This window comes from Tauraco erythrolophus, chromosome 2 (assembly GCF_009769465.1).
Source record: "Tauraco erythrolophus isolate bTauEry1 chromosome 2, bTauEry1.pri, whole genome shotgun sequence".
Classification (NCBI taxonomy): Eukaryota; Metazoa; Chordata; class Aves; order Musophagiformes; family Musophagidae; genus Tauraco; species Tauraco erythrolophus.
The window spans coordinates 40,137,259-40,153,704 of NC_141466.1; the positions used below are offsets into that span (position 1 = coordinate 40,137,259).

The 16,446-nt window shown below is 41.3% G+C and overlaps 1 protein-coding gene across 2 annotated transcripts in view; it reads right to left on the reverse strand.

Annotated features, from left to right (window-relative positions):
- Positions 1 to 15,661, reverse strand: part of ADGRB3 (adhesion G protein-coupled receptor B3) — a 470,155-nt gene extending 454,494 nt beyond the window's left edge. For both annotated transcript variants that reach the window (XM_086608299.1, XM_086608298.1), the window contains exon 1: positions 14,908 to 15,661. In XM_086608299.1, the coding sequence (XP_086464425.1) occupies positions 14,908 to 15,661 (754 nt within the window). The remainder of the gene's footprint in view (positions 1 to 14,907) is intronic.
- Between the last annotated feature and the right edge of the window lie 785 nt (positions 15,662 to 16,446).

The following is a 16,446-nucleotide window of genomic DNA, read 5'->3' on the forward strand; positions in this document are numbered from 1 at the left end:
AACAGACTTGAAGAGAATTCATAACAAAGCAGAGCATAAAGCTGGGAATACTGGACTCTTCACAGACCTTGAACTTCAACTGGTTGTGTGACTGGAGTGATGAGGAAACAAAACCAGGGAATTAAACACAGGGATTTTATTTCTTTGTCCAAGCCTGTGCATTTCTTGGGCTAGCTGAAATAAAGACTGGTTTTTCTTTTGTTTTGTTTTGGTTTGTTTGTTTTTTTTTTTTTTTAATGTGTAATTCCTACAAAGGTTCTGTGTTTGTTTACTTCACCTATTTTATGCCCCAGAAGGGATAAACTGTAAGCTTAGAGTACTAATAAGACTAGAGTTCTGTGACAGTGCAAGCTTCTGGGAAATCTGAGGGTTTAGCTGAAAGAGTAATGTAAAGAGCTAACAACCTAGAGACAAGACAAAGAGCGGGGAGAGCAAGGCAAAAAAAAAAAAAGCAAAAAACACGCTTAGAGCCAGCATAATTTGAAGGGAAGCTTAAGTACGTATAAACCTTGTGTTATGAGCTGCAAACCAAGAAGCCTGCTCAGTATTTAGCTGTGAGCTCCATCAGGGCAACGTGACAATTTCTAACAGAGAGCTACAAGTTACAAATACCAAATATGCTGAAATGGACTTTGTGGCCTGAGGGTCTGTCTTGTGAGAGGAACAGTGTGTGATCATCCTTCAAGTTAGCATGTACATAATGTATTCTCTGATCAACACAGCACTTTGTGTCTTCGCCAGCGCATCCCTACTACCATGAGCAGTGTGTGTCTGCCAAAGGAACAAAGGAGAATACCGGGGGTCTTTTTGCCTGCGTGCCAAAAGGATCCCTGTCCTGAAATGGCAGGTTTCCTGACTATATCACTGCACCAGACACCGTCTTCATGTCATATCCCAATAATGCCTTTCAATAGAAGAGATTTAGCGTCTCCAGTATCTTTTTCCTTTAAGAAATCTCCAGTGTACCTTATGTCTAGTCTCTATTGTTCAACTTACTTATGCATTTTGAATTAATCCATATAACAGACACAAATGCATTCTAATTTTTCATCTTTTCAGCTGACTTGGAATCTAATTTTCTCCCTGTGTAAAGGTCCGCATAGACTTCTCTTCAGAATACCAGTGATTCTCCTGAATTTTCCAAAAAAGATCACATTTAATTAAGAGTATTCACAGTTAAAATGTACAAAGACTGTAAGCAGTCACAAAACATAAGCTCAAAACTTGTAATAATAACTGAGCTGTGAGGAAAGCCTGAATGGACAAGACTTTTAAATCCTTGATTGGTACCAGACTTGTAACAAAGATCCATGTTAACAGGGGTAAGCAATTCACAACATCCTGTGCTGCTAGCAAAATAACTTATATCTTTTAATTCAGATCTCTCTTAGCCAGAAAAATAGTAACCAGGTCATTGAAAAGATCCACATTGATTTTAGTGCAAAGTGATTCTCTAAGATCTTCCATACCCAACTGTTTGACCTGAAATATTGTGGTTGAAGTATACATGCAATAGAAAACAGACCTTAGAAATGTAAAAAATCCTTTGACATTATGCCACAGCATTATTATGAGATATTCAGTTAGGGTTTTAAAAAACGGCAGTTATCAAACTCTGAGATCTAATAACTGTTGGACAATGTTTTGGTAGAACACCAAAACATCCTACGTGCTTACTTCTGCAGTTCTCACCTCATTCCATCTAAGTAAATTATAAATTCTGGTTTTGAGATGATCTTTTTCTCATGTTTTTTTATAACGTTTACCATGCATACTCACATCCTTCGTGGCCACATATTCTTCCACTGCTCATAATACAACAAATATTATCTTCCAATACTTCATAATTTAATGCCTTCTCCTTCTTAGGAAGAAACTCCCTGACAGTGGCTGTCATCTTAAATGACTGTCAACTTCATGTTCAAACACATACCATATAAACGTCTGGTGAAAGGAAAAATTTAGAGATAAATACAAACCTAAATTTACACAAAAACAAGAATTAAGAACCATCTATTCCTACAGTAGTTATGTCAGTCATAGCCAAACATCAGCCAACTGCTCCTAAAGCAATTCTCGCTTTTATACAGACATGTCTAGTGTGATACTATTTGTCAAATATAAAACAATAAAGTGATACTACTTTTTCTTTCATCTAACAACAGAAAAAAAAGATGCAGGCTTTAGAACGCTGAAATTTTGTAACAAATCGCATGGCAGCTCCTGGACACATTCAACAGAAAGGAAAAAAAAAAAAAAAAGAATGACAATAACCAGTGCCATTCTTGCTGATTAATTCTACATGGTTTTTAGTGTAGCCCTGTATCCCAATAAATACAGCTCCACCGTTACCATCAAAAACTCTTGGGACATGTCAAGTATTGTCTGAACTTGTCTTGTTCTTCCTGGAGCTTTGTTTAGCTTGTTTAATGACCAGCCAGCTATTGACTGAGTTGTTTAACTTTTGCCTATCTTTGTAGAACCATATTCTTTTTATAGATGGTTGCAACAGTTATTCTGTACAGAATTACATACTTGTTACCCCAGCATAACGACGCAATGCAGAAGAACACAGTCATGGCAATGAGAGAACGGTTTGAGAGCAGAGGTGTCCAAGCAGGAGACACTGGATGTAGTGCAGAGGAGCACAGGTCTGGGCAGGGTCAGTGAGAGGCACAGGATGACACTGGCGATCCCAGAGCTAATGAAGAATACACTTATGATCAGGTAAAGCAGTGCAGACCCAGAACTGGACAAAACTAGGTTCTAGGCTAACAAGAACAAAGAATATTTATCCAACTTATGTAAGAAAGTCCATATATAGTGAATTAGTTATTATTGTCTTGTTAATGTTAATTAATATTTATTTTTATTGTAATTTATTATTATTTATTATTTATTTCTATAATTAATTTAAAAATAATATTTAGATGAATTATTGTTACTAATAAAATAAGGTACCCACATTTTCAACTGACGGTAATTACTGGCAAGCCTGCTTTTAATTAAATCCCATTTACAGGAATAATCCTGTTGATTCAATGAGATAAATTATGTACAAGTGAACACAAAAGCAGGAATTTAGTTATGTCTGAAAAATATTTAGATGCTGCACTCTGGCATGCTCGGGTTCCCCTTCATGTCGCATTTATAAGAGAAATCCTTTTATTGTAGAGTTACTGTATGCATTATGTTATCAAACTGAAATCTATTTTTTGCAACACTTCAGATTTCACATGGACAAAAATCCATTATCCAAAACCTTAAAATCATGGAATAGGAGATAAATGTAAGAGTCCTTCATTCCTGTCATATATTTCATCTCCAAAACAGCCAATAAAATCACTTTCACTTTAAGCACCAGAAAATACCCGAAGAGAACATGGATTTGATTTTCATCTGAACTATGAGGGAAAAAAAAAATGTTTCCGGTTTAGCGGTGATGGCATAATCTATATATTTTAAGTATCTGCATGATACTGGGTACTGAGCAAACTATAAACTTTGATGTATTTATCCTCACAGTATCACCAGAAGGCAAGGCAGCACTGTTACAACAATACCATGGGGAAAGGAAGTGAAGCACAGAAGCTTTATTTACAAAACAAATCAAATAAATTTACACATCTCATCATCACTTTCAAGGCCTACATCCAAAATGAGAATCTCCAAAATGTCCATTCCAGGGCAGCCCATGCCTGCTGGTTGTGTAAGAGCCACAAGCAACATGCACAAGGTGCATGCATATGTCTGGGCATTGCCATAGCTGTGAGAAATAGCAAAATCCTGAGAGTCACTTGCATCTATTTGCCAGTAGGGTCTAATCCAAAAGGTGGGCTTGGATCACACCTGCTTGACCAAGATTTGCACAACCCACAGTCAGAGGTGGCATCCTCCTTTCATAATGGTATCCTCCTTCTATAGTCTTCTGTGTATATACTGCCAACCCAGACCTGAACACCCTGTAAACAACTGCAGCACCTGGGGCAATCTGGACTCAGTAGCTCTGCTTCTCAGAAGGTTCTGTCTGGCCAAGGAATAGGAATATTCTTAATTTTTCCAAAAACTGGAAGCTGCCCCAGTTTTTATGGATAAATTAAAAATTCAGTGGTCTGAAGAGAATGTATATGCATGTCATGGTTTGATGTGAGGGGGGTTCTGGTTGCAGGAGAGGGGATTTGCTCCCTGTGACCTCCCCGGTTTTGGAACTGGGTCAGACTTGGTTCTGGCCGCCAGATCAGACTGCCATCCCCCTTGGGGTTGAGCCAATCGGCACTTCTGCGAATTGCCCTATTTAAGTCGGGACAAAGGAACTGGAAAAGGTGCTTTGCCCAGGAGCGAGCAGAGAAGGGAGGAGGGCACTGCCCCCGCTCCCTGGCTCCCGGCCGGGCAGCTGCCTGCGTCGGGCCGGCGCCGCCCACGGAGAATGGCAGCGGCGGAGCCGGCTGGGGAACTCGGGGAGCGCTCCACTCCCAGGGTGCCCGCTGGGCAGAGTTCATCCGGAGAGGACTGAGATCAGAGAGAAACGGCCACACAGACACCAGGTCAGTGAGGATGGAGCGGGAGCAGGTGTGCCAGAGCTGAGTTTCCCTTGCAACCAGTGGCAAGATGGCAGGCGGACCCCTGCAGCCAAGATTGCCTCAGCGGAGTAGAGACCCACTCGCAGCCCATGGAGAGAAGATGCCTGAGCCTGAGGACGGTCGTGCTGGGATGCACGACAAGGCGGAGAGGCATCTGGAGTCTGTGTGACGACTCACGCCGGAGCGAGTGGCTACAACTCCCTAAGAATCCGAGACTGTGGTAAAGCCCACATTGGGGCAATCCAATAGGGAAGGATTGCATCCTGTGGGTAGGACTCACGCTGGAGAAGTTTGTCGATTTTTATCCTCGTGAGTAGGGGATCCACCGGAGCAAGGGAAAAGGGTGCAAGGACTCCTCCTCCTTTGAGAAAAGGAGCGGCAGTAACAACATGGGATGAATTGACCTGCACTCCCCCATTCCCTGTCCCCCTGTGCCGCTGGGGGGAAGAGGTAGAGAGAGTCGGGAGGAAAAGGAAAGGCGGGGAGGGGGGGGGAAGGTGTCGATTTTTAGATCTGGCTTTGGGTTTTTTTACCCTCTCAAGTAACTGGTTTTGTTTGCCTTTGTCCTTTTAAGTAACCGTCAATAAATTGTTTTGCTTTTAAGAAAGCCGAATCTGTTTTGCCCAGGGCCATGGTTGGTGGGTGCTCCCTCTGTTCTTGTCTCAACCCTCAGTCCCTTTATTACATTTTTTTTTCTCCTCTCCACTTTACTGGAGAAGGAGTGAGAGAGTGGCTGTGTGGAGTTTAGTTGCTGGATTCGGCCTAAACCACGACAATGTAATAATTTGAACATTCAATTACGAGATAGGAAAACATCGGTTCCAGGCCTGGCTCAAATTATTTTTAAGTATATCACATTCTCACAGAACAGTAACTATCAAACTTTTCTTCTGATCATAATCCTATTTCAAGAGTTGAAACTCATAACTATTGCATTTATGAACCCAAATAATAGCATAATCAGTCAAAGCCCTATGGCCCTATACATAACTCCCACAACTTTATCAGGTGTTGGGACTGGCTAATATCCCAGCCTTGGCACCCTCCTCCCTTCCAAGGAGAGTGAACCTTCATGATACTCTTTGTATTATTAGTGACTTCCTAGACATGTGGTGCAGGTGGGACCAGCTGGACTCGGCTCTGTACTCACATCACACCTGCAGTGCTGAACATTTTTCCTCCTCTCCTTTGTCAGTATGAAGTACATCTATCAACCTTCAAACCTACCAGTACGGAGCATCTGTATGTGTGCCAATCACTGCAGATATCAGCCAATGCCACAGAAAAAACAAAACACTTCCAAGGATAAAAACGTAACTCGTTAGAGTTCAAGATGAAGTGCCCATCTCTGCAGACAATTGAAATCCTCTATGCATACAGTACAAAAGGGACCGCAAAGAATATATTCATAGGGTAGAGAAGCAATCACTGTATAAGAGAAAGTGAACCATTTAGGATTCAAAGAAACATTCCACATGAAATCTCCAGACTTAAGATTTTCCAAAGCCCTTTCGGGAAGAATTGTTCTTGCAGGAAGCATGTACAATATTATTCCTCATAAGCAATAAATAGCATGAATTAAAGTCCCTGATTTTCTCATGTGTAATTTAAGCCCTTTCTAGTTGTACTCCAGTGATGAGCTCCAAGGGCTTTGCAGACTCATCCCCAAGCACTCTGTGCACACTTTCACAGCAATCTGCACCACTCTTTGATGGTCAGCAGGAAGCCCTGGTAAACATGTATCTTGGACTCTATTTTGAAGGATCCACCATTAATCCTGTAACCAAACCCGGTATAGCTGCCTAGAAACACAGTATGATGTAACTGGCTGCTATCGCATGCAGAAGAGCGGGCAAGGGTAACAAGTATTGACCACTTTTTGTTAGACTTTCTCTTTTTTTGCCTAAGCAAATCTAAACTTGGCTGAACCAGCATCACTGTTCCTCTCCAGCTCTTTCTTGTGCCACTTTTTGGTACTGATGGAGCCTTAGCTGGGCCATCATAGCACACTCACCGGACATCGAGATCATCCAAGTGAAAAAAAAAAACAAGGTGAATAGTTTTCTGCTTGGAGAGTGTACTGACATAGCTCAGCAAAGGGAAAGGAGTGAAGCCAGAGCCATCTCATCAGCAATGGGTTCTCAGAGTCTCACAAGCAACTTGTGGTAATGTACCTCAGTTGAAGACACTGGGTAACAAATTCCCACTTAACGTAAAGTTATTTCCAATACTAGTTAGAAGCAGTAACGTTGGAAGTCCTGTTAATGATTTTCCACAGCTAAGAGTCAGAGAATTGCTCTTTTGATCCTTCATCCTCCCATCATCCTTCAGCGAAGCTGTTCAGTATCACACAACTATCAGCTATGGCTGAAAGTTATAAATCATGCCACAAACAAACAGTCTCTGCATAACTGATGAATTAGCTAACAGTATATCCAGAAGAATAACAGGAACCAAAGTCAGTTCCCAAAGTGCTTTGTATCTCCTGAAGAATAAAAGAGAGTAAATTGGTGAAAATTGCCTAGAAGGGGATGACACATTGTTCTCCCCATTGTCACCAATTTTCTATCAAGCTACCAAAAACTGGATGATATTCAAAGTTTATATTTTTGTTGTGTTTTTGCCATTTCAAGGAGATATAAATAAAATTTGAACTGAATAACTGAAAATAGCTTGCTTCCAAATTTCAGTAGCACACATTTTCAGCACCATCAAAGAAATACTAATTTGAGTACGTCATATGCCTATTTTCCCCTTCAGATAATGAAGAAGAACAAAAACAAGAAACTAAAGTAAAGCACATAAAAAGAGAGGCTAACCAGGCAAAACAGAAAGAAATGCAGCAAGTAGTTACAAAATTGCTTTTTTTAAAGTGCATCTGCTTCACTATACCAATAATGTCAAGGATTGTTTCAAAAGTAAAACTACCGAGAAAAAAAAATCTTAATACAAATTATGAAATAATTTGCTTTTGATAGTAAGAACACATGCCATAACTATTTCACATCTCTTTTGTGGGCTCTAATCTAATCTCCATTTAGACCAAATTATACTGATAGCATGGGGAATTTGCCTTGAGTAAGGACAATAATTTGGCCTTTGAAGAGTAAAATAACAACACTGGTCTCATACACTGTTATTATAGATTGTTTTTATTAATTCAGATATGAGCTAGTCCATCAGAAAAATGTACCAGTAATTTGACAAAAACTTTACGTGTAACTTCTCTAAGAGATTAACAAAACTGAGAATAACTTTGAAAAAAATTGACTGTCTTGCTCTTGAGATTTAGCTAGCATCAGAAAGGGCTCAAACTCTGAAATATGCATAAATCAGTGATGCATAATTTGTAAATTTGTACTTTATATCATGTACAACTTTCTCTATCCTAAAGAGCATTTTATATTTCTTGTTAACAGTGAATGCAAATAATGCTCCATGGAATTCTGCAGTGACCTTTGTTTTATTTCAATTACTGCATATTTATAAATGAACAACTAAACTTCAATTTGAGAACTACAACAACTTTTGAGTTGGAATCCTTTGATAAAACACAACTGAATAAACTTCATAAAATTAATTCCCTAAGAAGAGAAAAAGAATGTCTCCTGTGAAAATTCCTCTGTGTATACCAACACATAAAGCAGATTTTTCCAAGCTTTTGCAAAAAGAAAACTAAACAAAACAGCAATATGGATAGATTTGAACAGAAGAGGATAAATGGCTTTAGAAAGAGCACAGGAGAACGTATTAAATGCAATAGATCATGTAATCACTGTATTATATAAGTATATAAAGTATAAATACATAGGTATAAAACACTACATAATAAGAAATGCAGTACCTGCATTATGTCATAATATAATTCCATGTAATGTCACTTGAGACTTAATAACTGAAATCCCACTATGTAAACAGAATCACCATTAGCTTCTGTTAATGGCTGTTCTACACGTGAACACTTCCACATTTGTCAAAAGCACAAGCAAATCAGAGGACAAGGTCTAAAACACAGTAAATATATTGTATACTCTGCCCACCCACACAAAGTGTAATAGAAGTATTTGAAGAGAAAAGGCACGGCTTACTGGTCAAGAAGGCATGACTGGCTTGAAATATTTGATGGTACAGGACTCAGTACTCTCGAATATTTGCTCACTGGAGCCAGCAACAAGAGAGTCCAAATTCTGTTCCTAATTTGGATATGCTTTGACTTCAGTCTGAACATTTAATTTCTTTACATACCTTCCCCATTCTTTATGACTGGTTCCTGTTTACGTTCTGTGCTCTTTAGAGTTGAGGTCTCTAGCAGCATTTGTCCCCAGCTGAGGGCAGGTCTCCACAACATCTGATGTGCAATAATGCACAGGTTTAATTCAAACAAACATGGCAGTCTGGGGACCCCAAATCCTGGTTTTGGTTATAACAGAGCTTCCAACATACTATTTCACTGAAGCCAGGAATGGTTTAAGTGCACGATGAGCTCATGAGAAACTGGTATTCAGATGCTACACAGTACATTTGTGATCTCGCTGAAGGCAGGGCAAACACCTGACTGCAGTAGGCTGACCTTTCCCACAAAATAAGTAATATGCCATCGTGTTAGCGTGAGAAGTGCCGAATAAAATACTGATAGAATCTGTGATACCAAAGAACTTACTACTCAGACATATATATAAAGCCAACTATATCTACCAATAAAGCATTTAAATAACTGGAAGCAAAGACATTTATATAGGCTTTTCCAACTGTAAAGGAAATTTTCTGAGTATTTTCCCTTTTGAAGGCATCAGAAAATTCACTTATGTATCGATGCAAATCCCACCAAATTCAGTATGCATATGTGAAGTGCTGATTACTCTTGCCCACAGACTTCTAAACTTTACATCAAAACAAGAAGTTTCACAGTTTACTGAGCTAAATCAGGTGGAAATGATCAATACAGCACAAACTGAAGTACAATCATTAGTGATAACAGCACATAATCCTTGAAAACAAAGGTAGGACTTATGGATTAAAAGAGATTCTGATCATTAATGCTTTTTCTACAGTGTATCACTTCAAAAAAAAAAAGAATCTGGAATCAAACTTGGGTGGCTCTGATAAAGCACACTATTATGGGATGTTCAGAGTGACCTAAATATGTACTAAGAGTAAAAATGTTTAGGATGATCATTTTCTTTCAGCGAAGTAAGTCAAAAAGGGCATTATATGAAGCATATTGGAATCCATAGGACATTTTGAAACACTTCCTTCAACTGGGAACCAGACTCATAAAGAAGAAGTACAATGTCTCTAATTGATTTTATGAAAGTCCCTATGATGATTTTGGCCATGAATATTTCAGGAAGAATAATATTTATTGTAAAAAATTATTTTAAATGAAATTATTTTTCTTTACATTCCAGATATTCACTGATATCAAACTGCTTATAATGATGTGATAACAAACTGTTGATAACTGCTTACAATCTGCATGGTAACAGGTTGTTTTAGTCTATCAGTTCCAAGTTTGTAAACAATATTTTATAAGTCATAATGAAGAATACCTTTCATGCAAAATTAAAAAGCCTGTTCTTCCATTAGTGCTCGTTTTCCTTCGTCCCCTTGAACTCATGATTAAAAGAACCACTGCAAGCAGCAGGATATAAAAACTATTAAGAATCTTCCGATTATGTTACTGTACTCATTCAATATTCTGGATAAATTTTATTTATTTTGGATTTTCTAAATTTTTCTTTAGTCTCAAATACTTGTTGCACATCAAATATTAAATATTCCTGTAGAAGAGTATAATTGTTAAACTTCATTTCTTAATTTTTGATCTTCCTAGAAAGATTTTGCACTGATTTAACAGTTTAAATCCTCTGATGGAGCTGTGCTATGACACATTATTACCGTCTATGACTTTCTGACTAGGGATGTTCAGCCTACTCGGCCAGCTAGTGATCTCTGAGTATGTGATGAATATTATAAATTCATCTTAAATGTGTGCAACAGGACATGGGCATTCATGGACGACATATAAATAAATAAATAAATGCACAGATGTCATGAAAGCTTCATAAAACTATCTGCATCCTACATCTTACTTTTATTCAAAAATGTGACATAAATTACTATTTAAAAGACATATCTATTATATTAAATCCTCTTTTAAGATATCCCTGTTGTTTTCAGATCTGAAATCAGGAAAAAATAAATAAGTCAGTCACTAAATACTGAGATGCTGGTACAGAGTGAGCTGTTAGAATCTGTAACACAGTAGACCAATGCTACATTTCTAGCATATTAAAAAATCCCTACTAAAATTATTTTAGACTGGCTGAACAAGACAGACAAGATTACGGCTGGACCTCCAAATTCCAAGATTTGATTAATGTGAATACCCTCTCTCTTCTTTTCTTCTGTTGAATGAAAATAAGAGGATGATAGAACTATTTTCAATGTTGTATGAGGGCTCCTGTCAGATACAGCAGTAAAACACAGAGGAAAATTCTCTCTTAATTTCTGTCTAAGTAACTATTATAAAACTCCACAACAATATTACAGCTTTGTAATGGTCACAATAAGAAAATATATTGTTGCATTCTTATTGTCATCATTCATAAAATTGTATGGATTCACTACACGCTTTCCATGTCCACTAGAGTTGGAACTGAGCCCTGTCTTACTGACAGAAACTTCATGAGATACTTCAGTCACAGCAACGAAGATCAAGAGGACAAATTCCCCTGAGCCCTTAAATTCAGGACCCTGCCAGAGTGTTCATTGAGATCTATTTGCCAGTGCTTTGATCCAGGCTAAGTGCCTCAGATGTAAGGCTATGGAAAAAGATCAAGATACAATGAAACTGGGTCTAAGTGAAAATGTGGCAATTTTCAATATTAATCAATGACACCAAAGACGATCTGCCTAAGGAAGAAATGCTGATTAAACCACATATTTCCAAACCATTTTATTAAAAAAATAATAGTTACAACTTCCTTTTTTTGACTTAGTTCCTTTTATTGTTCAACACTTCAGCACTTTTAGAAACACAATCATCCATTGTATACTTGTCACATCTTTTGTAAAATGCAACACTTTTATGAAAAGGAAAAATACTGACTTTCATCCATTTTCTTAAGCCATTTATCATATTCAAAATTGTAAAAATCTTCAGAGGTTCAAAAAAGAAACAGGCTTTAATCTAAATGCTCTCTATCTACATGACGGTTCTAAAATATGACTGGAAATAGTTTTGGGAAAAGATTTTGCACTTCATACAGTCAAGCTTGATGAAAGGAAATCTGAAGGATGGGAGGGTATGCAAAATACTGTAGAAAGCTGTCAGGTCTTTGCAATTTCTTTCCGAAAATCATTGCTAGGCACTGTCAGTACCAAACCTCAAAGTAATACACGAATTCAGAAAACGCAATCTTATCAAGTCTGGAATGCTCTCACAGCATTAGGCAAACTCCATTCCCCTTAAAACTCAACCTACACTCACAAAATTGTACTTTCAGTTGCCGCTATGAACTCTAACAGCAAGAAACCATACCCTTATTTGTCGGTCAACCTTATTTTTGCTACCTGTGCCGATCTAACTTGAACCAGATTGCCTGTGAAAACAAAATCTGCATTTCTTGCCTGAATGTTTGCTGACACAAGTGATGAATTGCATTATGTTTGTGGCAGGAATATTCTACATTTTGAGCCCCCAACAAAGCCTCCAACTGAACCACAAACCAGCTTTATATGTACAAATACACTGACTGACATGCTTGATAAATGTGACTGTTTCTATAGAAAACGAAGACTCAACACACCTTTCTTGCAGATTTTTAGCCTTCTGAGGAAAGGGGGAAAATGTTTTAAACATTGAGTGGAAGACGAAGAGTGTACTACTACTGAGAAGTACCGTGAGGCTTAATTTGCTAACTGATTATAACTTTTAATAACAATCTGATGAACAATTTCCAAGTGCATTAAAGTAATTAAATGAAACACTGGAATAACTGCATTACTGTTAAAATTTCAGCAACACCAAAGAAACCACTAAATACGGTGAAAAACAAGTGGAGGAAACCTTCCACCTATCAACCCAAATTTCCACCCCCTCTAACGATGCCGTTTCTCAAGCTCATATCCAGGAAAACGCGCAAGTAGCGGCAAGAAACAAAATATGTCTGAAATTGGAAGCAAAATACGTTGGAAACGTGTTTCAAAATTTAAGGGGGGGGGGGGGGGGAGAAGAAGAAAAAAAAAGTGTTTGCCCTAAGCTTCCTCAGTCCTTTCCACTAAGCACATTTCAGAAACAGGTGCTTGAACTGGGAGATGCACATCCCCCCGGAATTCAGCGCATTTTTGCGAGCGGTACGCAGGGCCCCCGGCGGCCCCACCGACGAGGTGGTACCTCGGGACGGAAATCGGGGCCGGGGAGGGGAGGGGCGGGGGATGCGCCTTTCTCCCACCGCGGGAGCGACTCCCGGGGCCGCGCCGCGGGACTTACGCCGGGGCTGCTCACGCGGGGCGGCCGCCACAGCGCGGCCGCGTCCTCTACGCGCCTTTGGGTTCTGCGGCGTTTAGATTTTCGAAAGGGCTGCGCGGCTTCCCCGTGTCCCCCGCGACACGCTCGGCGGGGGCTGCACGCAGCGCCTCCCACCCAGCTTCCACGTCCCGCTTACGGGCGGTGCGAGCCCCTACGCACCCGCGCAGCGCCCCGAGCGCCGGGCTGGAGGCGGCCGCACCCGCGCAGCGCCCGCCCGGCCCCGGCTCTGCCTGCTGCGCCCCCGGGGCTGCCTCCGCCTCCCAGGGCACTAATTAGCTCTAAACGATGTTAAAAACCATCCCTGACGCTGCACAGGCTTCCCTGACAGTTTTTTTTGTTTGATTGTTTGTTTGTTTGTTTGTTTGTTTGTTTTTAACAGGAGACGCGCTTCCCCCTTCCCCATCACTTAAGACGGCTCTCCGGGCCGGGCTCCGAGCTCTTGGGTGCTGGGAGAGGCGCTGACCTGCAGGACACCAAAAGTGTCCCTCAGCCCTCCCCTCCTCCCCGGCCCTGCCCGCGGCTTCTGGCACGGCGGCAGCTGGAGCAAGTTCAGCTTTTCTTCTCCCACAGCACTGGGGCTTGGCTGCCCTTAAAGAAAATCCTCTCCTAACAACGTGTCAATGTTACATTCCTCCACAAAGCAACTTCTATTAGGGGGGCTGGGAGCTTGGCGCGGCCTCGCCACAGACTGGGAGCTTTGTGGCTATGCAGAAAACAAGGGGAGAGGGAACATTTCCTGCATTAAAATGCAATACCCTGGGCTCGAGGATTTATCCCTTGCCGCAGGGGCACATCCCCCCCTTCCCCCGTTCCCTTCTGGCTGCTCTGAAGGATCCCCTCGCCCATAAATTGCAGCCAAAGCCCCCCATCTAGGTTCAGCCTAAGCTTTCTCTGCCTCTCAATCCCAAGATGTGCTTCCCAAAATCACCCCTCCCCCCCCCGACCTCCCCAAAGTAGGAGGCAAAACCAGGAGGTGTGAAGCCGACGGACCAGGCAGAGGCTGCCACTCTAATTGCTGGAGCCCTGTCTTCCCACCCTTCCACAACCCCCCTTTTTCCCACAGGGACACAAAGCAACTGCTAGAACTATCACATCAACCCCCCTCTCCCCCTAATATTGCTATGAGATTCAGAGCCTTCATCTCCTGGAGCCAAGGCTGCGTGGAGAAGGTGGGCAGCAGCAGCCCTGTGGCCCCTTTGCAGAGCTCCCAGGCCAGGTCAAAGCAGCACATCCAGACTCTGCGCGGTGCTGCGCATCATCACGGGCAGAGGGTTCACCCTGGAGAACTGCATTTGCTTTTGGTTTAATTTCAGGCTGTTGCAGTCTGGCCCAGCTGAGACCGGGTGTCCTGCCCATGGTTAATCTCCTGGTCTTTTAGTCAGTTGCCTGCATGCCTTTGGAAACGTTTTCCTTGCAAAGTCAAGGGGGTTGTATCTAGAGGGCCAAGATTTTGTAGTCGGGTGGTTGCAGTAAAGACGTGGCGAGGGGGAGAGCGATTCCTGGCTTGCCACCTGCGGGCATTACTGGAAGTGGGGGCTGAAAACAGATGGATCCTACTCATGAGGAGTTTCAACAGTGCTCAGCAGAACTATATACTGAAGGTCAGGCCAGTTTAGAAATGAAAACACAGCCCTCCCTGCCCTGAGGGAGCGTGCATCTTCTCCAGCCCTTTCGCCTGGTCTAGAGGCGAGCTGGAGCAGACAGCAAGTCAAATGAACGTGAGCATCAAGGAGAGCCAGCAGCAGGACCTACACACCAGCGTGAGATTCAGCCCCCCCTGCAAGAAGCACCTACCTTCTTTTGGCGGCCGTTTGGCTTCTCTGCTGAGGTTGCAGACCTGGGTGGTTTGCAGCTCCTGGGTCAGGCAGCCCTCCGTCTGCTCATTGAGGGGCAGCACCACGTTATTGAGCAACACCAGGGACTGGTCGTCTATTCCCCATTCTCCCAAATGCTGAGGGCAGGTGCATTTTGTATACATGATCCCACAGGACTCGGTTCTCCCGTTCTCGGATTTCAAGCAGCTCTCCAACCAAGTGCATAATACATGGCACCCAAACTGGCTGGGGCTCACCTTGTTCAACACCAAAAACTCAAAGAAGGATTTTTGGTCGTCTTCTTTTTTGTGTAATCCTGGGAAATCGATAGGGTAGACGCGGCGTATCTGAATAAAATTCTTATCATACTGCAGAAATACAAAAGCATTCTTGGAATCGCAGAGCTGCATTATAGAATGGTTATTTTTTAAAAGATCCTTTATTTTTTCATGGGAAAAATGATCAAACTGATAAGCCAAGAGGGAAAAGTTGGAGCAGCTGAAGTCCTTTTTGGAAAATTTCAGGTAAATACTATATTTGGTCGGGTCTGGATTTTCCAGCGTCCAAGTGCAGTTTGTGAAGTTTTTAGGAAACATTTCACTTACAGAATACGATCCATAAATGACCCCCTTCACCAACGTGGAACACCAGAAGTCTTGGGCAGCATTAAATCCAAACATAACCAGTAGATAGGTGGAAAATATATAAATCAGCAAATTACGAACAGCCTTCATCCTATGTCATTTGGCCTGCAGGAGACGAAACGAAATAAAAATGCAAGTAGAATTCTTCACGCATTGAAAACCAAACTCCTTCCAATATTCGAGCCAGCTGTTTTCAAGCTTGCAGTTAGAGCCCCTTTCAGAAAGAAGGGCAGGTAATTTTTATTTTATAAGGCAACGGACGGGTTCGCTGCTGTGTCCACAGCGCCATCACGTGGCCCCCGCCACAGCCCAGTCTTCTACAGCCAAATTAAAAAAAAAAAAAAAAATCTATTAGATTATTAATAGGAATGTCCTCTCCTGTCTAGGCTGGAGTCATCATGGCGTGGACTAGAACTGCTCAACTAGGGTAAAAACCTAGGTGCCTCACCCGACAGACCGAGAAAAGGGCAATTTATTTCTTTGTCGCCTCAAAAAGTAAATGAGTAGTCTGCTGTAGTCATGTATGTGCATATACAATATGCACACGCAGAATTTCACCGGAACAGAACAAGGAAGCCAGCAGCATCTGCTGTTATATATTATTTTTCTGTTAAGGCTGAGAAGTGACTGTGAAGAATTACAGCCGTAATTTAAAACCGCACAAATTATTATTTGTTACAGATGGAACATTATCTCCCCTATGCCTACATGCCTTCACCCTGGCCACCTGGTATACAGAGGTCTCTATAAAAAGAAAACCCAGGAAGAAAATACTGAGATTAACGTATTAATAAAATTTTGAGACTATTGGAGAAAGAAACAAAGACAGACAGATGAAACTAGTGCTGGGCTGACGCTACCACTAAACGCCAGCT